The sequence below is a fragment of the Cheilinus undulatus genome, linkage group 11 (assembly GCF_018320785.1).
Source record: "Cheilinus undulatus linkage group 11, ASM1832078v1, whole genome shotgun sequence".
NCBI classification, from domain to species: Eukaryota; Metazoa; Chordata; class Actinopteri; order Labriformes; family Labridae; genus Cheilinus; species Cheilinus undulatus.
The window spans coordinates 23765695-23789261 of record NC_054875.1 but is presented as its reverse complement, the minus strand read 5'-3'; the positions used below and the strand labels follow the sequence as shown (position 1 = coordinate 23789261).

Sequence of the window (23567 nt, the reverse complement as noted above, 5' to 3'; positions counted from 1 at the left end):
TGACTGAAGCCACCAGCTGGAGAGGGACGGCTGCACTGTGATATAAGGTTGCTGGACATCAATCAGACCACTTCCACTCCACAGAGGAATCAGTACAAGGGAAAGGGAAGGGGAAGGTGAGGGGTGGGAGGGGGGGTACAGCGCCACATGGCCACTGGGGCTTGTGGCCAGGGGGCAATCCAATCTAATGAGATTGCAGGGGGGAGAGAGAAAAAGAGAAAAATAATGATGAGAAGGGGAGGGGGAAGAGACAGAGAGAGGAGAGGAGGGAGGGTATAGGAAATATTACATCATTCTGTGTACTCCTACTCAGGACCATGGCAACAGTCACATACATACAACCAGTGTACCTGCAGTCCTATGAGCGGGTTTTTTCCAGCTTGTTAAAACAAAAATGTAGAACGGGTGAAGAGGAGAGATTTGTCTGGATTGCCTACATTTTGGATTCATCCCCAGTATGTACACAAAAAACTGAATGTTTTGACTTTGGGATCTGCTGAAAGCTACATAAAACAGCTTGTTCTTCTGACTTTTTTTGCATCTGTCCTTTTGTTTGTGGTGTTTTGGATGGTGGATTGTGCTCTAATGTCGCCATGAAGTCATTACATTCCTGGTGTTTTTAAAGACACACATATACTTAAAGATAGGTAAACAGTAAATGGCTCATCTTTGAAAGCAGTTTGTCCAACAAAAAAAGGAATATTTTCAGTTTTCTATATAGCATTTCTTGAAGACAATCATCACTCCACCATCAACTACAATGAAAATATAGGGTAAAAGAACAGAAAAAACATATTTATATATTCATATATAATAATACATGGATTTATGGCATCAAATATCCTTTGAAATACCTGAATTACATTCAATGTTACTCTTTGTAGCATATTCAAGTTTCTCTCCCGAGGTAAAAGCCCAGCTGCAGTGGGTGTTACAAGACTGTCAGATTTCTCCTCTCACCGTTCTCCTGCAACGTGCTACTCTCCACTAAGACCCTAAGATTACATACATTCTTCAATTTCATATTTCTGAGGTAAAGAAATTCTTCCTGAGCATTTCAAACAAGACTACATACTAAGAAAACAAAAGGAGTGAGTGAAGCATACACAGACGGGCTGTGGGAGAGGTTGGGGGTGCAAAAAGTTTTGTTCAGTGGATGGGAATCTCAGGAAAACTGCAAACAATTAGGAATGTGAGACGGTAAAATGCATGTCGAAGTCACAGAAAAAGCCCTAAATTGGAGTTTAGGTGTCTGTGAATTATAGATTTACTGGTGACTTAAATGAAGTTGCTAGTGAACTACTTTTACAAGCAAGGTTTACTAAAGATGGTGTTTCTCATCTGAACTGAACAGCAGCATGTTTTGATTTAATTAAAGTAATTTATTTCACTTTCTTATTTTAAGTGGAAAGACCTTTTTCTGATTTGGTAATAAGCTTTTGAAACCTTTTTTTAATGATAATTTTCTGTTTTGGGAAGTACAATGACAGCTGATTATGGTTTTGGTTTCATGGTTTTTTTGGTTACTCTAAAAACTGTGGTTCTGAAATTTTGCTGATCCCAAGCCCTTCATACTGACTCAGTGGCAATCCAATGACTAAAGAAAATCAACATTAGGAGAACATGGAAGTAGATTGGCAATAAATAGGATCCTGAGAGAAGCAGTCAAAGGGGGGGGGGATTTCCAAACCCTGATTATCCATAATCTTGGACCACGTCACCTAGCAACAAATAATTGATTTTGTCCTGGACCAAGGCTAATCAGGATCTCAGAGAGCATCCAAATAGAATCTGATTTTCCCATTGGCCATAAGAGTAATACACCACTACACTCAACAAGGCCTTTTCATCTTTTTCTTCTTTGGGAAAAACGAAATATTGCAGATATTCATAGGAAAACAAAGCCTGCACATGGCAGGCTTCTGCCAATAAAACAAATCTGTCAGTCTGTTCATATCATTTAGCTTCTCTAGCTCTTTTGGCTGCATAATCTGTAATTACAAAACAACAACAAAACAATTCCAAGGCTTGCCATGTCAAAGCAAAGACAGGGTTGTAATGCAGTCCAACGACAAGGACTGGCTACTTTCTCAGTGGTTATATATCTTGCTCCATTCTGTACAAGAGTCCAGTTCTTTTGTTGCAGTGTGTGGGCGAACCTTGCAGAAGGCATTCTCAAAGTCTGTGAAGGCGGGGGGTTTAGCGGATGTGGGGAGGCCGTGCATGGGCCCAGTGGCCGAGGAGGCTGAGGAGAGTGCCTGCTGGCTGAGCTGAAGCAGCTCCCACACTGAGAAGCCCTCTGTGCGCTGCAGCACAGCATTCAGCTCCCTCTCACTCAGGCTGAAGCTCTGCGGTGACAGTGCCTGCAGCAGCACCTGCCTGCGCATACCTAAATCTGGCAAGCCGACATGATATCGCTTGGCAAAGCTCCGATGAACAGCATCTTGCAGCAGATCAGGCCTGCCTGTGGCACAAACAAGAATCACCAGACCTGTGGTACCAACCTGGGCCTTCTCGAGGGTTGACAGCAGGGTCTGCCTCAGCCCCTCCTCTTCCAATGCCTCCACCTGGTTGAGCAGCACCACTGAGGGCTGCCGTGCCCCTGCAGCTTGCAAAAGAGAACCCAGAATGTGCTCTGCCTCCACCTTCCCTTTAGATGCCAGCATGGCTCCACTCAGTCGGTAGAATGAGGCCCCTAGCTGTGAAGCCAAAGACCGAGTCAACGTGGTCTTACCGCCTCCCCTTGGGCCAAAAAGCAGGACAGTTCTTGGTGGCCGTACCACTGGACTGGGCCTCAACACAGGCCATAGGAGGTCCTCCTCCAAGGCAGTCTTGACATGGGTGAGCCCGGCCAACTCTGTCCAGCCCAGTGCGGGGCTACAGTCCAGTAACTCCCCATTGACAAGTTCCAACAGTCGGGGGTCTGGGCTCTTCATAGACTCGACAGTCGGAGCACATAAAGGGGGACGCTTGTGTTGGATGAAGCCCTGCTCTGATACCACATTTTCCCCCGTCATTCCTGCCTGAGGGCTGTACTCCCCTGCTGTCCCATACTGAGGAGACACAAGGGGTTGGGAAGAGGGCTTACTTGGCTTGAAACTTTGAGGGTCTGTGCTACCTGAGCTACTAAAGCCATTTCCCCGGCACTCTGTTTTGTCATTGACACTGTAGGGGGAGTTTCCCTCAGCTTTCAGGGGGTCATAGCTGTACTTCCTGTAACGGGACCTATCTCCACTCTCATCCTCTTCTACACTCATCTCAAAGGCTTTTCTTTTTAATGTCCCACCTGACTCAGATGTCCCAAGGTTGGTGCTCTGGTAACTGTAGCTGCCTCCTACCGCTGTGGGTCTTGATGGGACAGGAGTAGGGGCTGCAAGACCTGAGGGCAGGTAAGTGGCAGAGGGGTGGCTGTAACTAGGGGCAAGGCTGGTCTGAGGGGGGTATGTGCTAGGGGGATAGTTATACACAGGTGTGGTCGGGCTGTAGCTAGCCACCAAAGTGGGAGTAGATTGAAGAGTATGGAGGGAGGCAGGGGGAAGTGCTGCGCTGGGTTGGGGACAGTACCCTGAGGAGAGATAGGTGCCATTGTAGTTGGAGGGGTACTCGCTGGAGCCGCTGCAGGAGCTGCTGCCACTGTAGCCTGAGTCTGAGAGGTTACTGTTCACCACTGACACACTGCTGACACCCGGAGGGCCTGCAGATGTGGCTACAGCCTTAGAGCCTGAGAGACTGTCATGTCCTCCAGGGGGCACCAGGGAATAGGAGGCATCAGTGCTGTGGGTCAGCGGCCAGGGCTCTAACTCAGTTTTTGGGCCATTGAGGCCTCCAAAGGTCCCTGGCTCTGGATAGGCACCCACAGTAGGTGGCCGGTCATAGGGTGAGTCCAGAACCCCAGAATACTTCTCAGCATAGCGCTTTAACAGGTTTGAGGCTGTCAGAGCAGAGATGTCATCATTGGCCCAAGCGTAGTTGTACGAGCCGCGGCTTCTGCCAGAGTAGAATTCCGACTTATGGGCCGGAGAGGAGGTGGTGGAGGAGACGTCCAGGTGCTGCTCAGGCCACTGGCTGAGAGGCTGGGCATGCTCTGGGTTCCAGTGCATCTTTAACAGGCCTGCAAAAAACAGACATCTGGTTAAAACTATTAATTAAGGGTGAAAGGATATTGGTAGGAAAAACATGTTTGAAAATATCTGTGAGAAACTGAACAGTGTAGCCTTGTAGGCATGATATGAATAAATTTCCATCTTATTATTCCAACCAAAAAACAGAAAATTTAATCATCTTTTTGGTTTCTTCACTGTTATGTGCAGTAAACAAAGTCTGATGCTCTGCTCTCCAAACAGTCAGTGAATTATCTCCCCTCTTTTTTAAAAAAAAGTTACCCCTACATGTTGAAGTCATGCATGCTAGTAGAAGAGGCTTAAATGTCCAAGTAAATACAGAAGAAAGTAAAGTTTAAGTGAAGGAAAAAAGAGAAATCTGCTTTAAGACAGTGGGTAAAAGTTCATCAGTAGGTTGGATGTGTTTTTTGCAGCTTGCACTCGGGTAGCGATAAGATCCCGCTACTATTCCCATACTGCTAACATCTGCAGGTCTCCCAGAGGAGCTATTGTTATCTCCCAGTGCATGTTGCTCTGAATGCTGCTCTCCCCGCCCTGCACCCCACCTACCACCCACCAATCCACCCACCCACAGTACACCAGCGCTCTAAAGGCCCAGTGGCTTGCTGGACAGGGGAAGAGAAGAAGGAAGGGAGGGAGGGAGGATTTGTGTGAGTGTTTGTGGACAGTGGTGTGGAGAGAGTGAGAAAAAAAGAAAGAAAGAGGGGGGGCTGGGTTTGGGATTGCAGCATAGTGCATAGTGTGCTATTCATCAGCACAGTCTCCCATGGAACATTGGGAAAGTGGAATGTCTTTTCCTCTGGCTGACTTCAGCACCGACTGAGCTCTGATTGATCATGGCTGCTATGCACAGAGCACAACGCCAAGCGAAGGGAAGACAGAACTAGAAAAAGGGAGATTATGTCCCATTAACTATTTCCTTTATGCTCCTTTATACAGGGACCCTGTATCTCAATGAGAGACTAAAATCACTTAAAATATAGGAAACATGCATGTTTGGGAGTCTGAGAAACCTCTTCAGGAAAATGTGCAGCACATCATGCAGCACAAAGTTTCAGTGTTTCTATTCTATTCACTCTATTTTGTCCATGACATTAGCATGTCTTTAAAATAAATTGTGAATTTAAACATCTAAGGTGTCATATCAATGGTGTTTTAACAACAAAAATTGCAATATATAATTGAGAAGAACAGAAAAGTTTATGTCATGGAGAGTAGCTTTTACTCTTGCTGAGGCATAAGCTTTGCATTCCACACATATCTTGGCATTATTGAACTGTCACAATTTACCCTGAGGTAAGGACTACTCCAGCCAGAAGCGGAGGTAAAAAGGAATATGGCAAAAGCCGTCATTACAGCTCTGTCCTCCCTCAACTGAATGCTTGATAATTCATTATTCATGGCTGTCTGTGTGTGGAGCCAGGCTTCTTATTGCCATTTAAATCAAATCTCAATATACCACAACCAGTGATGCTGCCGCCACTCTCCTTCTCTCTAGCTTGCTCCTAAACTTTGGCCTCTTTCTTTACCCGCTTTGCAAACCTCCCCATGTGTGTTTTCAGATTACGCCCGTTATTTATTCAGTCAGATGAGACCAGCAGACCAGATGGCCATTGGATTATCACGTCCTTCATATTCAAATCCACTGCCTTAAGTTCCCAATGGCCAAAACCAGTTCAAGTACTTCCCTAAGCTTCAGCCAACCCACACAGCCACACACCCACCGCAGCAAGATGTAAAGGAACGTTCTCACACTCTGTTCCCGTGTTTCTTAAAAACATGATGAAGACATCGTCCTCTCCACACCCAGATGACCACATATTTACGTGGTCTGACTCGCAGGTCTTTGTCCGGGCTGCAGAAACCGTATATGTCCTGCAGGCCCTTCCCATCTGCAGCCCGACCAGTTTGTGAGCAGCCCCAATAATGGGGCCTGTGTGTGACAGAGATGGATGAGAGCCCAGGGGAGCTCATAAAACCTGCAACGGGGAGGGAGGGATGGAAGAGGGGAGGGAGGGGAAAGAGTGGACAGCAGGCGCTTCGTCCTCTCTAAGCGGACTGGAGCGGACATTAGAGGACTCAGTGAGGCGGGCTAACTGCTGTCCACTCCATCATTAGAGTAGAACCAATGCAGGGTGGACTTCTCTCTCACCACCCCCTCGCCCAAACGTAATGACCAGCTGCCCATACCTGAAGAACCAATTCACTGTTAAATCAGAGAGTAATTACTTTCTATAAGTCCTTTAAAAAGTGTTACACTCTATAATTCCCGCTGCATGTACACAGTGAGTAAGATGAGTGATGGGCTGCCATTCACCCCTGATGAAAACAGCAGGGTGGCAGTGCAGTTTAGCCGTTTCCATGTAATTAGATCTTGCCTTATGTTGGATTGTGGTTTTTAGAGCAGCAGCTCTTCACAATAAACTGAGCAAGCTCTAATCTACACTTCTGCTTAAATCAGAGCCATCATGTAGATTAATTCACTGGAGAGGCAGTAAGAAAGCTAAGATTAGACGCAGGAAATCAGGACAATGTGGACAGTGCATTTTTTAACTTCATGTATGTGAAAGTGTGATGGTAGATTGGAATTATCCTTAAAAAAATATGGATGGGGAAAAAATAAACATAATGCTGATACAATTCTTAAATATATTATTCAGGTTGTCATTGCAATATCAAAAAAACTTAAACCTTTCTGTTATAGCCCTGTCATGTTTCTTATATTTGCAGAGGATTTAAACACACTTAATATAAATATGGAGAGGACAATAAGAGTGTTGGAAAATGAAAATTGTGCCCTCATTCAAACACTTTGGGAGCTTTGTTGCTGTCATCATTATGAGTAAATCTGCCGTTGATCCGGTTAGACAGCAGGGTCACTGTTCAATTTTATCCGACCTGTGATTATTTGTGATGTTCACGTTAAAATGTGTCGGGACTACTCTGTTGGCTTTACTTTGCTGAAAGGAGGTTCATAAGCCCCTTGTGTGTATCAACATAAAACTTTCCGATATGTATGTGTTTGTGTATGTGCACATATGCGTGTGCTCTGGCCCCAGGAGAGACAGATGTTCCTCTGCTGACCGCCTTACTGTCTGTGCAGCCATTGTGGCGGCCGTCCGTCCAGCAGACGTGCGCAGCTCGGACAATCCAGTTGGCCCTGAGACAAAGCCTGAAGGATCCTTTTGTCAGGGGCCTGTCTAATTATGGAAATCTTATTAATCTATTCAGCAGCAGTCCACTGACAGCTTTTGTGTCACCCTGGGATTTATTGAGGGACCTGTGTGAGCTGCATCCTATTGTAGGAGTGCGTGATGAAGACAGTGGCAGTGCTCCCTTCAGCAGAAACCCGCTCCACTCTGAGAAAGTCCTTAAATTGAAATTAGACCACTTACGGCCCAGGGGAAGTATGTTAAGTTCAACTATGATTTCAGCTGCACTATGCTATCTTGTATCAGTGATTCCATGTTGACTATGTGAAACCTAAGGAGCTTTTTGGCCTATAAAGGCTGCTTGTACTCTATACTGTGGTTTCCTATAAAAGAGGTATTGGTGGGTGATGTGAAACGTTATCTTGGCAGGAAGCCCGGAGGTGGAGGGCTCCAGTGCCGTTTCACAGCTCCCCTGAGGTACTGTTTTCCCTTCTCCCTTCCCGGCACTTTTGTATTCTCTGCCCTGAGGAACAAAACGGACACGGATGCAACAACCCTTCTGGGACAGCGTGCTATTAAACCCTGCCGATCGCGAAGAGGCTGCTTGTAAACAAGAGAGCAGTGGATCAATCCAATCAGGGCTCTATTCAGGGCAGAGCTCTACCCCCACCCACTGATCAGTGCAAACAACAAACACCTCCGCTCCACCGTGCACCTCATCACAGGGGCAAAAATCAGGGCAACCAATGTGCCTGAGCACAGATCTATAAATCCTATGGTCCTATATACTCACGTCCTATAAAACCAATAACAAAAGACAGTCTTCTTTGCAATCAAAACATACCAAGACAGAAAAGGTGAATTAAATTTGCCCCAGATCAGCCAAAACAACATTTTCTAACTTCATATTGTCCAGCTAAACTATGTACAAAACTTTCAGGCAGTGAAATCACCTCCAAAAGCAAAATTCTTTCAATACTTTCGACTAAAAGCAGCATTGAGGGCAGTAACAAATAGTCTGGGGAATGCTGCTCTGGCTGTTGTGGCAACCTGTCAAGGATTCAATTCAGACCATATCTTAGTGACAGCCACTTTAAAACCTTGAAATGAGTGGAGAGTTTGACAAAACTGTATTTGTACTGATAAATCACAAATGTAATGCTCTGATGATTGCATCATTGCTATGTATTCAGAAAGCACAAACTAATCAATGAGTTATTGGATGAAACTCTTGCACACTAGACGTAAAAAATGACATCTTATTCAGGAATCTTTAATCACTTCGCGCTTTTTAGAGAAAACTAACCAATAAAGTATTTTAATAATGTGAGTTTGGAGTGCAGAGGGCACACAGCTGCGCTGTTATTTATCAGTTTGTTATCTTGATTTGTTGTTCACTCTTGGAAGCCCCTTAAGTCCTCTGTTCTCAAGTTCATTGTGATTTATGACACTAATATCAAGCAGGACATTCTCGCTGGGCTGCGGCCGTCCTGGCGCTGCATACTACCTGGTCTGTCATAAAAACACCAATCTGAGAAGCCAGCTACATTTCACAGCATGGCAGGTGGAGACAGTGGAAAATTGTCTCTCTCAGTTTGGAATGAAATTCACATTTTATCACCTCATGCACAGTTTGTACCTTCATAATGAAAACTTATGATGGATTTCCACACCTCTTGTGTTGTACTATACTTGCCCTCTCAGATGCTGAAAAGGCTCTGTTATAAAGTGTGGCATTGTCAACAAACTGTTGTTAAAACTGTGAGGAAATGGTTTGAGATTGTTCCCAAACCCTCACAGAACAACAGAGAATATAATTTATCTGACATGTGTAATTGGGTAGTGCAAGGGAAAGTTATTATAAATCTATGTGTTAGTCATGGGGCTACTATCAATCAAAGGAAACACAAGCCTACACTCCCACTCTGCCTCTCACTCCCTCTGGCTCATCTGCTCCCTCTTTCACGGCCCTAAAAAGACGTAACAACAGAAGAGTGCCGGAGCCCTGCTGGGGAGTTTTCACACCTGCTGCACAGAGTGCGAGCAGACGCAGCTCCTTTCAAACACGCCTCACCAGTGCAGTCCCAGGAGGAAGGAGCCCATCTCCTGCAGTGGCATTGAGGGATGTCCTCTGTGTCTCTGTACCTCTATCTTACTGTGGTTACAGCTATCTGTAATCCAGAGAGTGAAGGTTTGTCTTATCCTATTTTTGTTTCACAGCCCTTTGGGGATGTTTCAATCCAGCTGTCAGAACAGTTTCTCCTCTGCTTGTTGAACTAATACATCGTTTTATTGAAGGGAAGGACAATGCACCATTATGGTAAGTATTTAGAGAGTAAACAGGAAAATAAAGTCAAAGCCAATATATCTGGGTGCATTGTTTGTTCAAAATCATTTGACAAACAGAAGAAAACAAGCTTATCAATGCAAAATCTTCCATTCATACACACTTAGTAAATATCCAACACCCTTTAAAAAAGTTATTTAAAAGTGAAAGGACAGGAGCAGCAGCCAAACTACTGTGCTTGATAACATTTGTCAAACACTGATTAATTGACAAACGTGTTCAGAATTGCTAATGATAGTGCAGCAAAGAAAAAATAGATCCCCATTTGAGCATGCTCATTTTACAGCCCTTTCCTCTGCACTCTCCAAAACTAGAAAGCCTCCGGAATAATTGCTGGATGCGTCACTTCATGCTTGTAATTTTAGAAACAACTCTCCCATCCCCCGTGCCAACTAACGCACGTCCACAAATGGCTAAAACCCCTCCCCTTGAAGAAAAACAGGGTCCCTATTTTCTGTGACTGCAGGCTGGCTTTAGGTCATTGTGTCCACTAATATATCAAAGAACAGCTGTCCTAAGGCTCTGTGATGACCAATCACCCCTTCCATCTGTCTCACTCGCCCAATCTCTGTTCTATCTTCCCCTCTTCAGCTCTTCAGATCTTTTCCGTGCAATCTCTTTCTTTTACCCTGTTTCTCAGCCTCCCCACCTCCCTTATTCCCCTATATTCCCAGAGAGCATGTTGCATTCTCTCCTTTCTGTCCAAATCCTCCCTCTGTGCTTGCAGCTTAAACTCAGAACATGGACAGCTCTGGAATTTGTTGCTTTCTGCTCTAACGCACACAAATCAGAGAAAGCTTGATTTACTTAACAGCCACATCTGGCTCACTGGAGGCGCAACTTCTGATCACTGCACAACAACAACTCATAGGCAGAACAATTATAGCATGTTATTTATATATAAGCATGCCTGTTCACTAATTAGCATTGCCACTGTGAAATACTCATTGTTGAGCTCAGAATTCTGCTGCCTCAGGAATCCAGTGGAGGGTTGCCATCCAAATGAGCCTCACCATCTCGCTCCTTAATTGGGCCCTTAACAGGAGCGGCGGTCTCCTTAATGAGCTGATGAACCCTCAGAGACAGTGCAGGGTGCCAGTGGACTCACAGGGCCCTGGGTCCCTCACCTTCTTTTCTTTTGGATGTAGATGCATGCAAACACAAGACACACACAACCACACACACACCCACACTGAGGGCTAATTAGAGCCTATTCACACCCTGCTCTAATGATCCCAGTTCTTATTCACACACACTTTAGCAGACTGTGTGTTTACCAAAGGGCCCCACAGGCCCCTCTACTGCACCTCTCATAGCACTCGGCCCACAATGGGGATAGATGCTGGACGGCCCTCCAACCTGCTTCTTCAGGGGCCAGGATAAGATCTACTTCTTCTTCTTTCTATACAAACTACTTCATGACTTAGCCCAGTCATTCACAAAGACACTTGCACAAAACATAAAAACAGAGACGGAGGGAGAAAGGAGAGGGAGAGGGGTCAGTCAGAGGAGAGCTGTAAAAACGGTGAGATCTGGAGTCCCGTGTGTGTATGTGTGCTTTTTTAAAAGAAAAGGTATCGCTACACCAGCGGGGGCCCCCAGCAACAAGAGTTAGGGCACTCCTGGGTTGGCGGCCTGGGACTGATTTAAGAGTGTGTTTGAAGTGCAGATTACAGATTCTTTGCACCAAATCCCTACAGGAGTATCCATGGCCCCTGGAATCTCTCTCAGGTTTCTTCTCAGGTCCAGCCATGGCTACTCGCCTCAGCTTGAGGTCCCGTGGACTGGCCAGAGACAAGGACCAAGGCCAAAGATGAATGAGAAACATATACTTTTAAATCTATCCTAGTGACAAAGACTGGAGTATAGTGTTTGGTGTCCCATACATGTGTGCATTCAGAGGTGGAAAGAGTACAGGAATATTGTACTTTAGTAAAAGTTCAATTAATTTGGGTAAAATTTACCTGAGTAGAAGTAACAGTGCTGGTCTATAAATCTAATCAAGTAAAAGAAAAAGTCATTAATTTAAAGTTTACTCAAAGTACTGAGCAGCTACTTTTGATAGCATGACCTTTACTTAATGTGCAATAACAACAAGAGAGTATAAAATCTCCAACTAGTTTGTTTAGGTCAGGGGTTCTAAAACTTTTCAGCCCGTAACCCCCAAAACAGCGGCAGAGACATATGATGTTGCACAAAGCATTATATAGAAATTTACACAGCAGGAGTTTCTGTACATCTTACTTTCTTTTAAGCATAAATCTCACTTCAAGGGATATTTCTATATTTTTGAAGCTGAGTCATATGAGTTACCTAGAAGTAGACTTGGTATTAGCCTTCAGTGATTTTAGTGAACATGGCTCCTTTAAGAAGGACTCGCTGGTTGTACCGGCCAAGAAGCTAGGCTATACAGCTTAATGGATGGGTACAGTTTCCTGTGGAACCAAAAAAATCGCTAAATTCTACGGAGAAACTGTACCCATCTGTTATGCTGTATAGCCTAGCTTACTGGCTGGTACAACCAGTGAGTCCTTCTTACAGGAGCAATGCTCACTGAATTCACTGGAGGCTAATGCCACTACTACTGCCATGCACCTCATATAGCTCAACTACAAAAAATACTGAAATATCCCTTTAATAGCTGTGGTTTCATTTTAAATTTCAGTCATTTGACGGATATTTTTGCAATGATGGCTAAAATACACTACTTAGAATTATTTTAAATTTTTCTGTTTTTGGAAAGGGATCCCACAACCCCTTCGTCAGTGTCTTATGGCCCACCTTAGGGTCCCGACCCCCACTTTTGGAACCACTGGTTTAGGTAAAGGCACATCATTATAATAAAGTGAAAGTCACAGCCAGACTACTGGCCAGGTTCATATAATTGACAGAGAGCTTAGATCTCCTTGTTTTGACTTTTAGTGGGTTTTTGTACATATATATTTTGACATAGATGCTTTTGAAAATGTAGCTAAGTACAATACTTCCCCTAAAATTCACTTCAGTAAATTCACTGATTTTGTCAAGTACACAAAAAAGCTGCCCAATCACAGTTGCATGGGTAAATGTTTTTTAACCCCTGGCATTAATGTGCTGCTACCTGTCTACAAGCAGGGACAGACATGCCTATAGCAGCAGTAAAAAGTTGCATCAGGAAGCAGAAAATATTCCACACTCCTACAAATGGGATTCCAACATGGAGGTGAGAGTCTTCGCATGTCCTGCACACATGCAACGTCCCCCCCAGAGGGATCTTTGCTCAGCAGAATCATGACTACAGTCTTTTACTAAAAGACAGTGAGCTGCAGTGTCACCAGCGTGTACAGGGGCGTGTTTGTGTCACTGGTCTGAGAATAAACAACGTGACTACCTAACACTGCTGTGTGCACTTATACGCTGCCTCTGTCTACATACAAGTACACTGGCAGGCTGTTCTAAAATGATCTTACGGCAACAGGAGCTCTCAGAACAGAGCTCTTCTGTACATTAGGAACTACTGAGCGACTGGGCAGAGCAGATGAAAACCAGTACTGTGCATCCTGATCATAAAAGCAGATCACACACAAAGGCCAGTACGTAGTTGACAAGAGGATTCCCATGAAGGAGCAGCAGTGTGCAGGCTCTGAAGGCATGCTAAGTATTCCACCAGCAGTCTGTGACATTCTTGGATGTGCTGGCCACTTCAGCGGCAGGAAGAGTATGTGAGGACTAACAGGGTGCAGGCCTTGGTGAGAAACAGCACAAGCATATATGCAAGCCGGCCTTACTTGTAAACATCTTCTCATGGGAAAGTATAATACTTTGTAATAAAGAGACACTATCGAGAGGGTATTATTAACATAACATGCTGCATAAAAGTAACCAACCGTCACATCTAGAGTTAAATATTCTCTCATGGTTCTTTGAGCAAGCTCTTTTTTCTGGTTTGAATTCTCACACCCACACACTTGTCCTACATAGCCTCCAGCAAGACATTTTTTAAAGCTGAGGAAACAAAATCAAAGTTTCTTATCATCTATTATAAAGTTATACTTTTTAAATTAACCATTCTGTTTGATTTTTCAACTTTTGTGTGTAGCTGTCATGCAGATAATGCTCCTTTGAGGTGGGTTAAAGAGCTGGGAAAATGGGGCTCTTGAGGCTGAGGCAGCCCCATGCTGGCCTGCAAACAATGCTGTTTTGAGGCGGCAGAGCACTGGACTCAAATGAAACCTGGTAGGAGGGTGTTTGGGGGGGGTCCAAAACTGGACACGTCAGTTATTAGGTCAGCATTGAAGGGAGAGTGGGGAGAGAAAAGGGGGGAGATAAGGAGGAAGCATGTGCAGCATAAAGGCCTGAGCTGTATTGGTAAAATGACACTGGTAGAGCAGAGGGGTTTCTGCTGCTAAAACCATCAGCCCAACAGACTCCTGCTGTCTCTTTTTCTACGCACAAATGTGTCTTCTGCCTGGTGATGAAACATTCAGTGCCCCTGGTTTACATTTCCACAGCGCATGTCAAGGAGAGAAGCCTATTTCTGCACTGAAGCTTGCACATTTTCAAATCTACCCATGTGTTTCCCCTGCTGTTTGCAAACTCCAGTACACAGCGTCCACTCCTGCTTATTTTTGGTGCAGAGGCTCACTAGTTAAGGCAAAGTCCAACTATGTCAACAGGGGCTGTGTAGTGTGATGTGCAGAAATGTAGAGAGGAAGAAGCTGTAGTGTACTCACTATAGGGAACAATAGGACTCAGCATTCTGTGGAGCTGGTCTCAATAAGGAGGAATGCTGTTTTGTGAGAGCCAGCTAAGGTTAGCGTCCATCCAGCCGTAGTCCATCACAAGCATGAGCTCGCACTGACAACAGAAAAGCCCTGAGAGAGGGAGAGAGAAAGAGATGTGAGGCAGTTACAGGCTGCTGCACAATGTCTGGACAAACACTCACATGTCAACCAAGCCTTTCACACAAGCTCGCACAGCAACACAGCCCTAAACACACTCACAGAAACACAAGCAGAATTCAGCCAGAGTATGATAGAATTACTGACCAACCTGAGAACCCTATCAGTGTGACAAAAACACACGCACACACAGCCTGCGAAATCGACGCACACAAGGGTATTCATTATCGGCCGGCATTAAGCTGATTGTGAGGCAGCGTTCAGCCTCTAAAGAGGGCTTTCTAAATCTGCCTCACAAAAAGACTCATGCATACCATTGCTCTGTGCACTGGGGCAATAAAGACCGCATTCTTAGGAGACCAAACTGTTTTGGAGTTGCAGAAGAAAAATGCACAGAGAAAAATGTGTGCAGGAAAGAAAATGTTTCGGACCACTTAAAATACTGCAGCTCAGAAGAAAATAAGATGATTTCAGCCTTGTCTGATCTTAAAGGTAGGGGAAAAATGAAAATGGTCTGTTTCACGTGGTTCAGGTTGAAAATGTCATAAATCATACACAGATTAAAGTTAGTTTAATCCTCCCGTTTTGATTGTTTTATTCTGATATGAGGCACCTCCCTGAGCAATACCATGGGATTAAAAAAAATCAGATTTTTCCTTTTTCATCAGCCATTTACATTTTATTCCCATTTGTGTCTACACTAAAGCGGTATTTTCTTACCTACTACAGCTAGATTGCTTAAAAAGAGAACAAATATTGTTTTAAAATTCTGCAAAAATCTCTCCGGACACATGCATATATTTTCATGTATTATACATGTATATCTATATGATGGACACTAAAGTAAAAAAAATAAATATGTAAGATGCAATTTCCAATTTAAAAGAAAGCAAAACATTCCAGTCTAAAACAAGCACAAAACTTAACATTAACTACCAAAAGCAATGACACATGACAATTACTGTTTTTGCCCATTTTTTCAAAGTCACCCCAGAAGCTCCATCTATACAACTATGTTTAAAAGTCAGAAACAAATTTACATTGACTAACACACCATTCATATGGAAGAGCAATTATGCAATGACTGCTCGGCAGAGCCTGGACACCAACAGGCTTCACCGTACAACACTGCCTCCCACTACAACCCCCTCAGCTCTGACTGACAGTCAACTTTAACATCCGGCCCAGAATAACCAACTGCACTAAAGCAGAAAACCACAGCTTCCACCTAAAACAAACACAGCAAAGTTCAGAGAGAGGCTTGGAGGTTTGCTTTGCTCACAGAAGTGTCTCATGGTCAGTGGCCAGAGAGAAAGAGCTGCTTGGCTGTGGTCTCCCCCCCTCCAACTTCAGCCTGCCAGGCGAGCTGAGCCAAACAGTGGGGAAAGCTGTGGGCTCTGACAGCAGATCAACACAGAGAAAACGGGCAGCCTTACCTATTCATGCCTGCGTGTCCTCCATCAGAGCTGAGAGCGCTACGATAATCCCTAGAGCAGACCGGACCTGGTGTGCACTGCTATGCTTTTTTTTCACATATGGGACACAACTCCACTCTCGCTCTCCCTCCCTCTCTCTCTCTCTCACTCGCTCACTGGCCAGTGACAACACAGCGAGCACTCAGCTCCCCTCCCCCATGAATCTCCCATCCCCCTCTCCCTCCCCTCCTTCTCTCTCTTTATGCTAAAAGTATTTAAGTAGGGAAAGAGAGAGAATGAGGGGAGGGCAGCATTGAGGGAGGGGGACTGACCAATCCTACACTAAAGGAGAGAGAGGGCAATCAAGCCAAAGCCTGTGCAGAGAGGACAGTGGAGAGAGAGACAGTTTGGATGGACCAAAATGACCAGTTTAAGTTCTGTTTTCTCTGCACATCAAAGCACTTTGTAAACCCATGTTTTTAAAAGTGATATACAAATAAAGTTATAATTATTATTAATAAAATAAAGTTATTATAAATTTAGTTTAACCAGAGAGACTCAAACTGTGGTGCAATCTCTTTATTCTCTTGCTGTCTAAAACCGGTACGACCAAGCTGCTTAAAATCTTAAAATCACTTGTTCAAATGTTATTCAATTTCTGAATCCATAAGTCTCCATCAGACATGCTTAATCTAATCAATTGCTTAATCTATGCTTTTAAAAAACACCTAAAAACTTGAGTCACTTTTTGGCAAATTTGGGGGAGGGGGTTGTTACAGGAGTGACCTTGGGAAATTGAACTTGCAGCCCAAGGTAGCCCCCATAGTCCTGTTAAAAAAAAAATTAAGAATTTCCTTTGTTTTTAAATATTTGAGGCAATGTAAGAATGCAACAAAATATATATATAACATAGTCGAAGTCATTTTTTAAATCATTATAAATTAAAGTGCAAAAATTCTGCATATTGTAGCTTTAAAGGCAACTTTAGAGCTACAACAAGGTGTTTTGATAGACATGTCTACTTCCTGCCATACTAGTTGGTCAATTTAACTGTAATTAATTAGTTTGACAAACATCCAATCTACTCCAGACAAAACACAAAACAACTGCAGTAGCTCTAGTCAATACAATACTTCGATTTGATGGACTTTAATCACAACATTCAGAAATGTCTCAGCGCTCCATCGATCTCATGGTCAGGTGCTGTTCCAATTTTATTTACCCGCTCTTCACCCATGGCTGTCAAGCTGTTTTTAGCGCCACACTGAGGGCCACATGGCCCAGTCATCTCCTCCTGTTACACAGAGACGCTACTCCAGCCGAACTCTTCTCTGTAGCAATGCCTCAGAGATACAGGACACCACCCACACACACATAGAGTCCTATACATGTGAGCACACAGAGTGAGTGTACTGGCTGTAAATAGAGAGAGACATTGTGATCATATGTTTGGGGTCCAAAGAATCTCATGAACTTCATCATGTGACAGTATTATTGGAAGTGTTTGCTCTCAGAGCAGCCTGGAGGTCTGCCGACATCAAATAAATCATTCTGTGATGTAGCCGTGCAACTTCATGATGTTGCGTGATGCTTCCACTTTATCATATGACCGGGTTTGTACAGTTTGTTGTTTTTTACTTTTGCTTATCACACATACTGAAAAAGTTCAAATTCAATTCAGATTGAGTAGCAGGATGATATTTTTAAAATGGAGTCAATAGAGGCAAAAGACATGAGTTATAAGTAAAACTTTGTTGGTCCATCACACACATCAGACCAAATGACTAATATTTGATTTCAACATTTGTGACTAAAGCTGTCCGTTAAAAACACCTTCAACTTTATTGTCCAACTTCCTGGTTTACTATGACCCACTTGAGCTGCTCTCTGTTCTTTCCTGACTGATCATCGGACTACTCGTGTTCCTTGTTCTGTCAATTTTTGTTTATATGCCAGAGCCCCCAGTCTTATTGATCACTGTTGTAACTAAAATGTATAAACAAATATAAGTTGAACCGTTAAATAGTTGAAATAACAAATAAAATCTCAGTTAAAATTGAGTGTATTTGCCCTTTAAACACATGGCCCTTGAAACCTGTGTTGTAAGAAGTGTGGACTGAGCTATTTTGGGAGATGCCCCAGTGGTCAGTGACATGGCTCAAATTGGAATGTAGGGCAATAAACCCATCGGAGGAAACACTGCAACTCATTAGGGTAGTTACAAAACTTAACATACCCCATGAGTCCCAGTTCAGAACCACAATTAGACTCCTTAATGTTTCCCTAATATGGGATCCTCAATAGATTTCCTAATGGTGTCTCTGCGGGGGGTTAGGTGAGGGTATGGTTGAGTAGGGATGTTGAAAGCAAACAACTCTGGCGCTCTCTCTCTATCACTCTATTGCCTTATTAGTGCTGAGGCAGCAGTGTGTGGACAGAGGCAGCCTGCTGAGCCCAGCACTACTGAAGCACAAAGACTTCAGGGCCCCAGGACAGGAGACGAGCCAAAAACTGAGAAAAATAAGACTAAGTGAAAGTTTGAATGAGTCAGATACAAAGCAGGTATGCCTGCAAAAACTAGTCATAGTGTCCCATGACTGATTTTGACAGGTGTTATAAAAGATCCCGCCCCCTCCTCCAACATGCATTAAGATATTTCCGCACACTTGTGACAGCTCTGGCTCCCCAAACTTGGAGAGGACATCCAGCCAGGTGGACGCTGGGGGAGGTGGGTTACTGTAAACGATGGGAGACTGCGTAGGTGCTGGGTGGAGGTTAATGGTAGAGTTATGAGAGGCAGACAAAAGAGCCATAGCAGGCTTAAAATGACTCCTGAATGGAGAGAGGGTGCAGGTCAAAACGCTCGTGTTTGACCTCATATGCCGGGGCCATGTCAACTCAACACCTCCGATCAGCAGGTTGTTCGCCCAAAGATGAACTGTGCTAGCAGGTCAGCTGGTTTCATCAAGCCAAACTGATGAATCAGGAATTATATTTAATTATGTTAAATGAACATCTGCATGCAACAAAGACCCTCAGAATGATTAGCCAAGCAAAATATCATAGCTGCATGGGAAACAATCTTTCTTCCTGCAATTGGTGAGGTTCTAAGCTGTATTTCTATGAGGTACAGGAAACCAGCTGCACTTCTTTACACATAACATCAGAGAGCTGGAAGCGCATCTTGTATAGATTTTCCTCATGGTAAAAACAAGTAGTTTGACCAACATGCAACTGAAATACCCTCAGTGCAAATTGTAAATACAACTATGTTGTCCTGTTCAAAATGAAAAGGTGTCATTTTATAACCAGGACCTGAAGTGTGTGAACTGCATAAAGAATATTAAATTCACGCATGTCTAGCTCTCATTATGCTGGAAAATCCAAAATAAATGTAGAAATTTACTATTTAAGTAGTGGGTTGACCGATATAGACAGCTGATATTATTTTGGATCAGTTACCGATTCAGATTATCAGTTGCTCATAAAACTGACATGCATTGACAACAAAAATGAAAATCTTTCAGTGAAAATTCTGAATTTCAATCAGAAGATAAGTACAACAGTTACCAAGGTAACTTTTGATTGCTGATGACTGCACACCTTTTACGGTTCATTTGTTATATTAAAGTATTAATGAAATATTAGTCAAGTAACTCAAATATACAAACTTTAGTATCCTAAATATTTTTAATTATTCCACCACAGCTGTGGAAAGGAAAGACTAGCTGAATGAGGTACACTGTGATTTCCTGTTTTTCTTTGTGTTCAAGTAAACAATGTGATACTGAAAAGATACTCATTAACACTTCTTGTAGTTAAATTTGCAAATATTGCCCATGTGCAGGAATATGTCAAAGGATCATTTGTGCATTTATGTAAACATGAACCATGTATGTGTCTGTGTGTGCTGGTGGTGATAATCAGTTCCAGCCACCCAAGCTTAGCCGATATCATTTCATTAGTGCAGAGGAGCAAGTGCTTGGGCTTTGGCCTAGATTAGGGCTGAGTGAGAAACTCTACACTGGCCCCAGTTGCCCTGAAGAGGGCTGGCCAAGCAGTGGAGGCAGGGACAAAATGTGTTTGTGTGTGTGTGTGTGTCAGAAAGGGACGGACAAGGGGGTTCAGCAGGATTATTTGTGGGAGGTTCAGCTGTTTATTATTCCAATTCTATCTCTAACAGCTGAAAACTGGAGAATTAGGGTGGCAGTTCTGAGCAACCTGGGGATCAATGCAGTGGGGTTAAACCCTGAGGCATGGCTCCACACACTAACGCACACTAACACACTGATGCAGCACATACACACAGTGTGGAGGTCATTCACAAAACTTAACAGACACATCAGATTTACCGCTCTGAAGTGATAAGACACTCACAGACTTCACAGGTCGATGAATAGCTTCACACTTCACATGTGACCATTTGGAAAGTGTAAGGGCTGTGCTAGCCCAATGTTAAACACCTAAAGGTACCATTTAACTTAAATAAATGTTCCCTTTTCAAGAAAAATAAACAATTTTGTAAAGTTGGGAGCCACAAAATGTCTTTGGACTCTTTCAAACAATGGCTATCCAACATCCCCTACACACAGGCTTTCTGCTGGCATGTACGGGTAGTTTCAGAAGCTTTCTTGTCACGTCCATGCATGTTGTTAATCTAGAGACAGACATGTGACACTGGAGACTGGGAAACATGAACTTTCCACACCATGCAGGCATGCAAGTCTGAGGGCATGGAAACAGGTTTTTGGATATATGGAGGTCAGGGAGTTGAATTTAGATTTAAGCGGACTTCTAGCTGTTTCAAATTACTATCTGTGTGGGCATTTTGTGTTGTTTTAGTGTCTCAGGTTTGTTTTCTGTGCTAAAGCAGCTGACAGTCTGACCGGTAGACAATCTCTCCAGATGTGGAAATCCTCACAGAAGTTCTGCAGATCCATAACATTGTCAGTCCTAGCTTCAACCTCTTCTCATTGCGTCTCATTTAAAAGCCAAAATAATGACAAACACAGTAGAAACGGGCCAGATCATATATTAGTATCAGGTCTGACATTTACGTTATTTTTATGTCAGAGATCACACATCAGGCACTGATCCACGTTACCAATCCATACGCAGACATAAGAGGCAGAAACTTTTACCCAGCTAGCGTGGAAGTGCTTTAAGGCAGACAACAACTCAGTTTGAGTCCACTCATCATCGTATTTTGTTCTAACACTAAAGATCAGTCGGATAACAACCCAAATGTCACCCGTTTGTGTCCATGTGATTTTTTTGGAAGCACAATACTGAGGTATGAGTTATGTTCTTCCCTCACTGAGGTTTAATGTCTGTGTTAACAGCAACATGAAGGCGTCTACTCTGTCATTCTGTCTGTGGCTTTAATACGAGCTGAGGCGACTCGTATAACAACAGCTTAAACAGCTTAAAGGTGTTTTAACTCATGACACTCTTTTAAGTCCATGATGATTCAAAGAAGTGGGTTGTGGAGTTTAACAAGTTCAGGGAAGCCAACATACAGAGTGACAGTGAGGCTGACTATGAAACTATCAAAACGGTGATAAAACTACACTATATTGCCAAAAGTATTCGCTCACCTGCCTTGACTCGCATATGAACTTAAGTGACATCCCATTCTTAATCCATAGGGTTTAATATGACCTAGGTCCACCCTTTGCAGCTATAACAGCTTCAACTCTTCTGGGAAGGCTTTCCACAAGGTTTAGGAGTGTGTTTATGGGAATTTTTGACCATTCTTCTAGAAGCGCATTTGTGAGATCACACACTGATGTTGGACGAGAAGGCCTGGCTCTCAGTCTCCGCTCTAGTTCATCCTAAAGGTGTCCTATCGGGTTGAGGTCAGGACTCTGTGCAGGCCAGTCAATTTCATCCACACCAAACTCTCTTATCCATGTCTTTATAGACCTTGTTTTGTGCACTGGTGCACAGTCATGTTGGAACAGGAAGTGGCCATCCCCAAACTGTTCCCACAAAGTTGGGAGCAAGGAATTGTCCAAAATCTCTTGGTATGCTGAAGCATTCAGAGTTCCTTTCACTGGAACTAAGGGGCCAAGCCCTGCTCCTGAAAAACAACCCCATACCATAATCCCCCTCCACCAAACTTTACACTTGGCACAATACAGTCAGACAAGTACCATTCTCCTGGCAACCGCCAAACCCAGACTCGTCAATCAGTTTGCCAGATGGAGAAGCACGATTCGTCACTCCAGAGAACGCATCTCCACTGCTCTAGAGTCCAGTGACGGCGTGCTTCACACCACTGCATCTGATGCTTTGCATTGCACTTGGTGATGTATGGCTTGGATGCAGCTGCTCAGCCATGGAAACCCATTCCATGAAGCTCTCTACGCACTGTTCTTGAGCTAATCTGAAGGCCACATGAAGTTTGGAGGTCTGTAGCGATTGACTCTTCAGAAAGTTGGCCACCCCTGCGTACTATGTGCCCCAGCATCCGCTGATCCCGCTCCATCATTTTACGTGGCCTACCACTTCATGGCTGAGTTGCTGTCGTTCCCAATTGCTTCCACTTTTTTATATTACCACTGATAGTTGACTGTGGAATATTTAGGAGCGAGGAAATTTCACAACTGGACTTGTTGCACAGGTGGCATCCTATCACAGTACCACGCTGGAATTCACTCAGCTCCTGAGAGCGACCCATTCTTTCACAAATGTTTGTAGAAACAGTCTGCATGCCTAGGTGCTTGATTTTATACATCTGTGGCCATGGAAGTGATTGGAACACTTGATTTTGATTATTTGGATGGGTGAGTATATACTTTTGGCAATATAGTGTAGGTTAGATCAGTGATAAATGTGGTACTTTAAACATATCTTTCAAAATAAAAGTCCACAATTCTTGTTTTCCTGGAGTGTTTTTATTGTGAACACCCACATCAGGAAATGTAATGTTCAGTAGCAGCTTGCTTTTTTGTCAGTTTTATGTTTGAATACTTCACATTTGACGCTTCCTGTTGCAACAGTCCCTAGATACATCCTGTTCAGTTTAATCATTGCTTTTTAAGAGTTTATTTTGTTTTTGTAGATATTTATCTCTACATATGTACTTTTAGTTCAGTGTTACACTTTTATTTTAAATAGTTATTTTAAACAGTTTGCTGCAGTAGCCCTGTGCTGCGGTTGGTTGTCTACACTTGTTGCTGTTGTTTTTATAGTTCACTGCAGATTTAAATATTTAATTTAAAATCATTACATTTGTTGCTGCTACCTATTTCTATGTGAAGCCAGCCCAATGCTTATCTCAAGGTTTAATCTCTGAGTAAGAAATTCAGTTTCAAGTTTCAATGACGTGTCCATTTTGGTGTCTGAAGCATATTTTTTATATTGAAATACAGACTTTTAAACTAAAAGTACTTTATATGATTTAATTCCCACCCTCTTTTGTGAATACTAGTATATATTATGAGGTATAGAAATTTGAGGGTTTATGGAGCTCAAAACTGTCAAAATGTCATTCAGGATAACTGACATTCAGGATTCATTTTTCATTATATGGAATTCTTGTAGTCATGTGACAGGAAGCTACAGCAAAAAGGAGTTTCTTAAGACCCTTATGACTGTGAAAAAAGGTCAGTAAAGCTCTCTTAAAATGTTGATAATTTGACCTTTTC

The 23567-nt window shown here is 43.3% G+C and overlaps 1 protein-coding gene across 1 annotated transcript; it reads right to left on the bottom strand.

The window, feature by feature from the left end:
• Nucleotides 1–1531: 1531 nt before the first annotated feature.
• Nucleotides 1532–16064, bottom strand: fignl2 (fidgetin like 2). Its single transcript, XM_041800012.1, has 3 exons — nucleotides 15937–16064; nucleotides 14333–14473; nucleotides 1532–4111 (listed from the first exon to the last, which is right to left on the bottom strand). The coding sequence occupies exons 2-3, from the start codon at nucleotides 14355–14357 to the stop codon at nucleotides 2091–2093; spliced, it is 2046 nt and encodes a 681-aa protein (XP_041655946.1). The 5' UTR covers nucleotides 14358–14473; nucleotides 15937–16064; the 3' UTR covers nucleotides 1532–2090.
• Between the last annotated feature and the right edge of the window lie 7503 nt (nucleotides 16065–23567).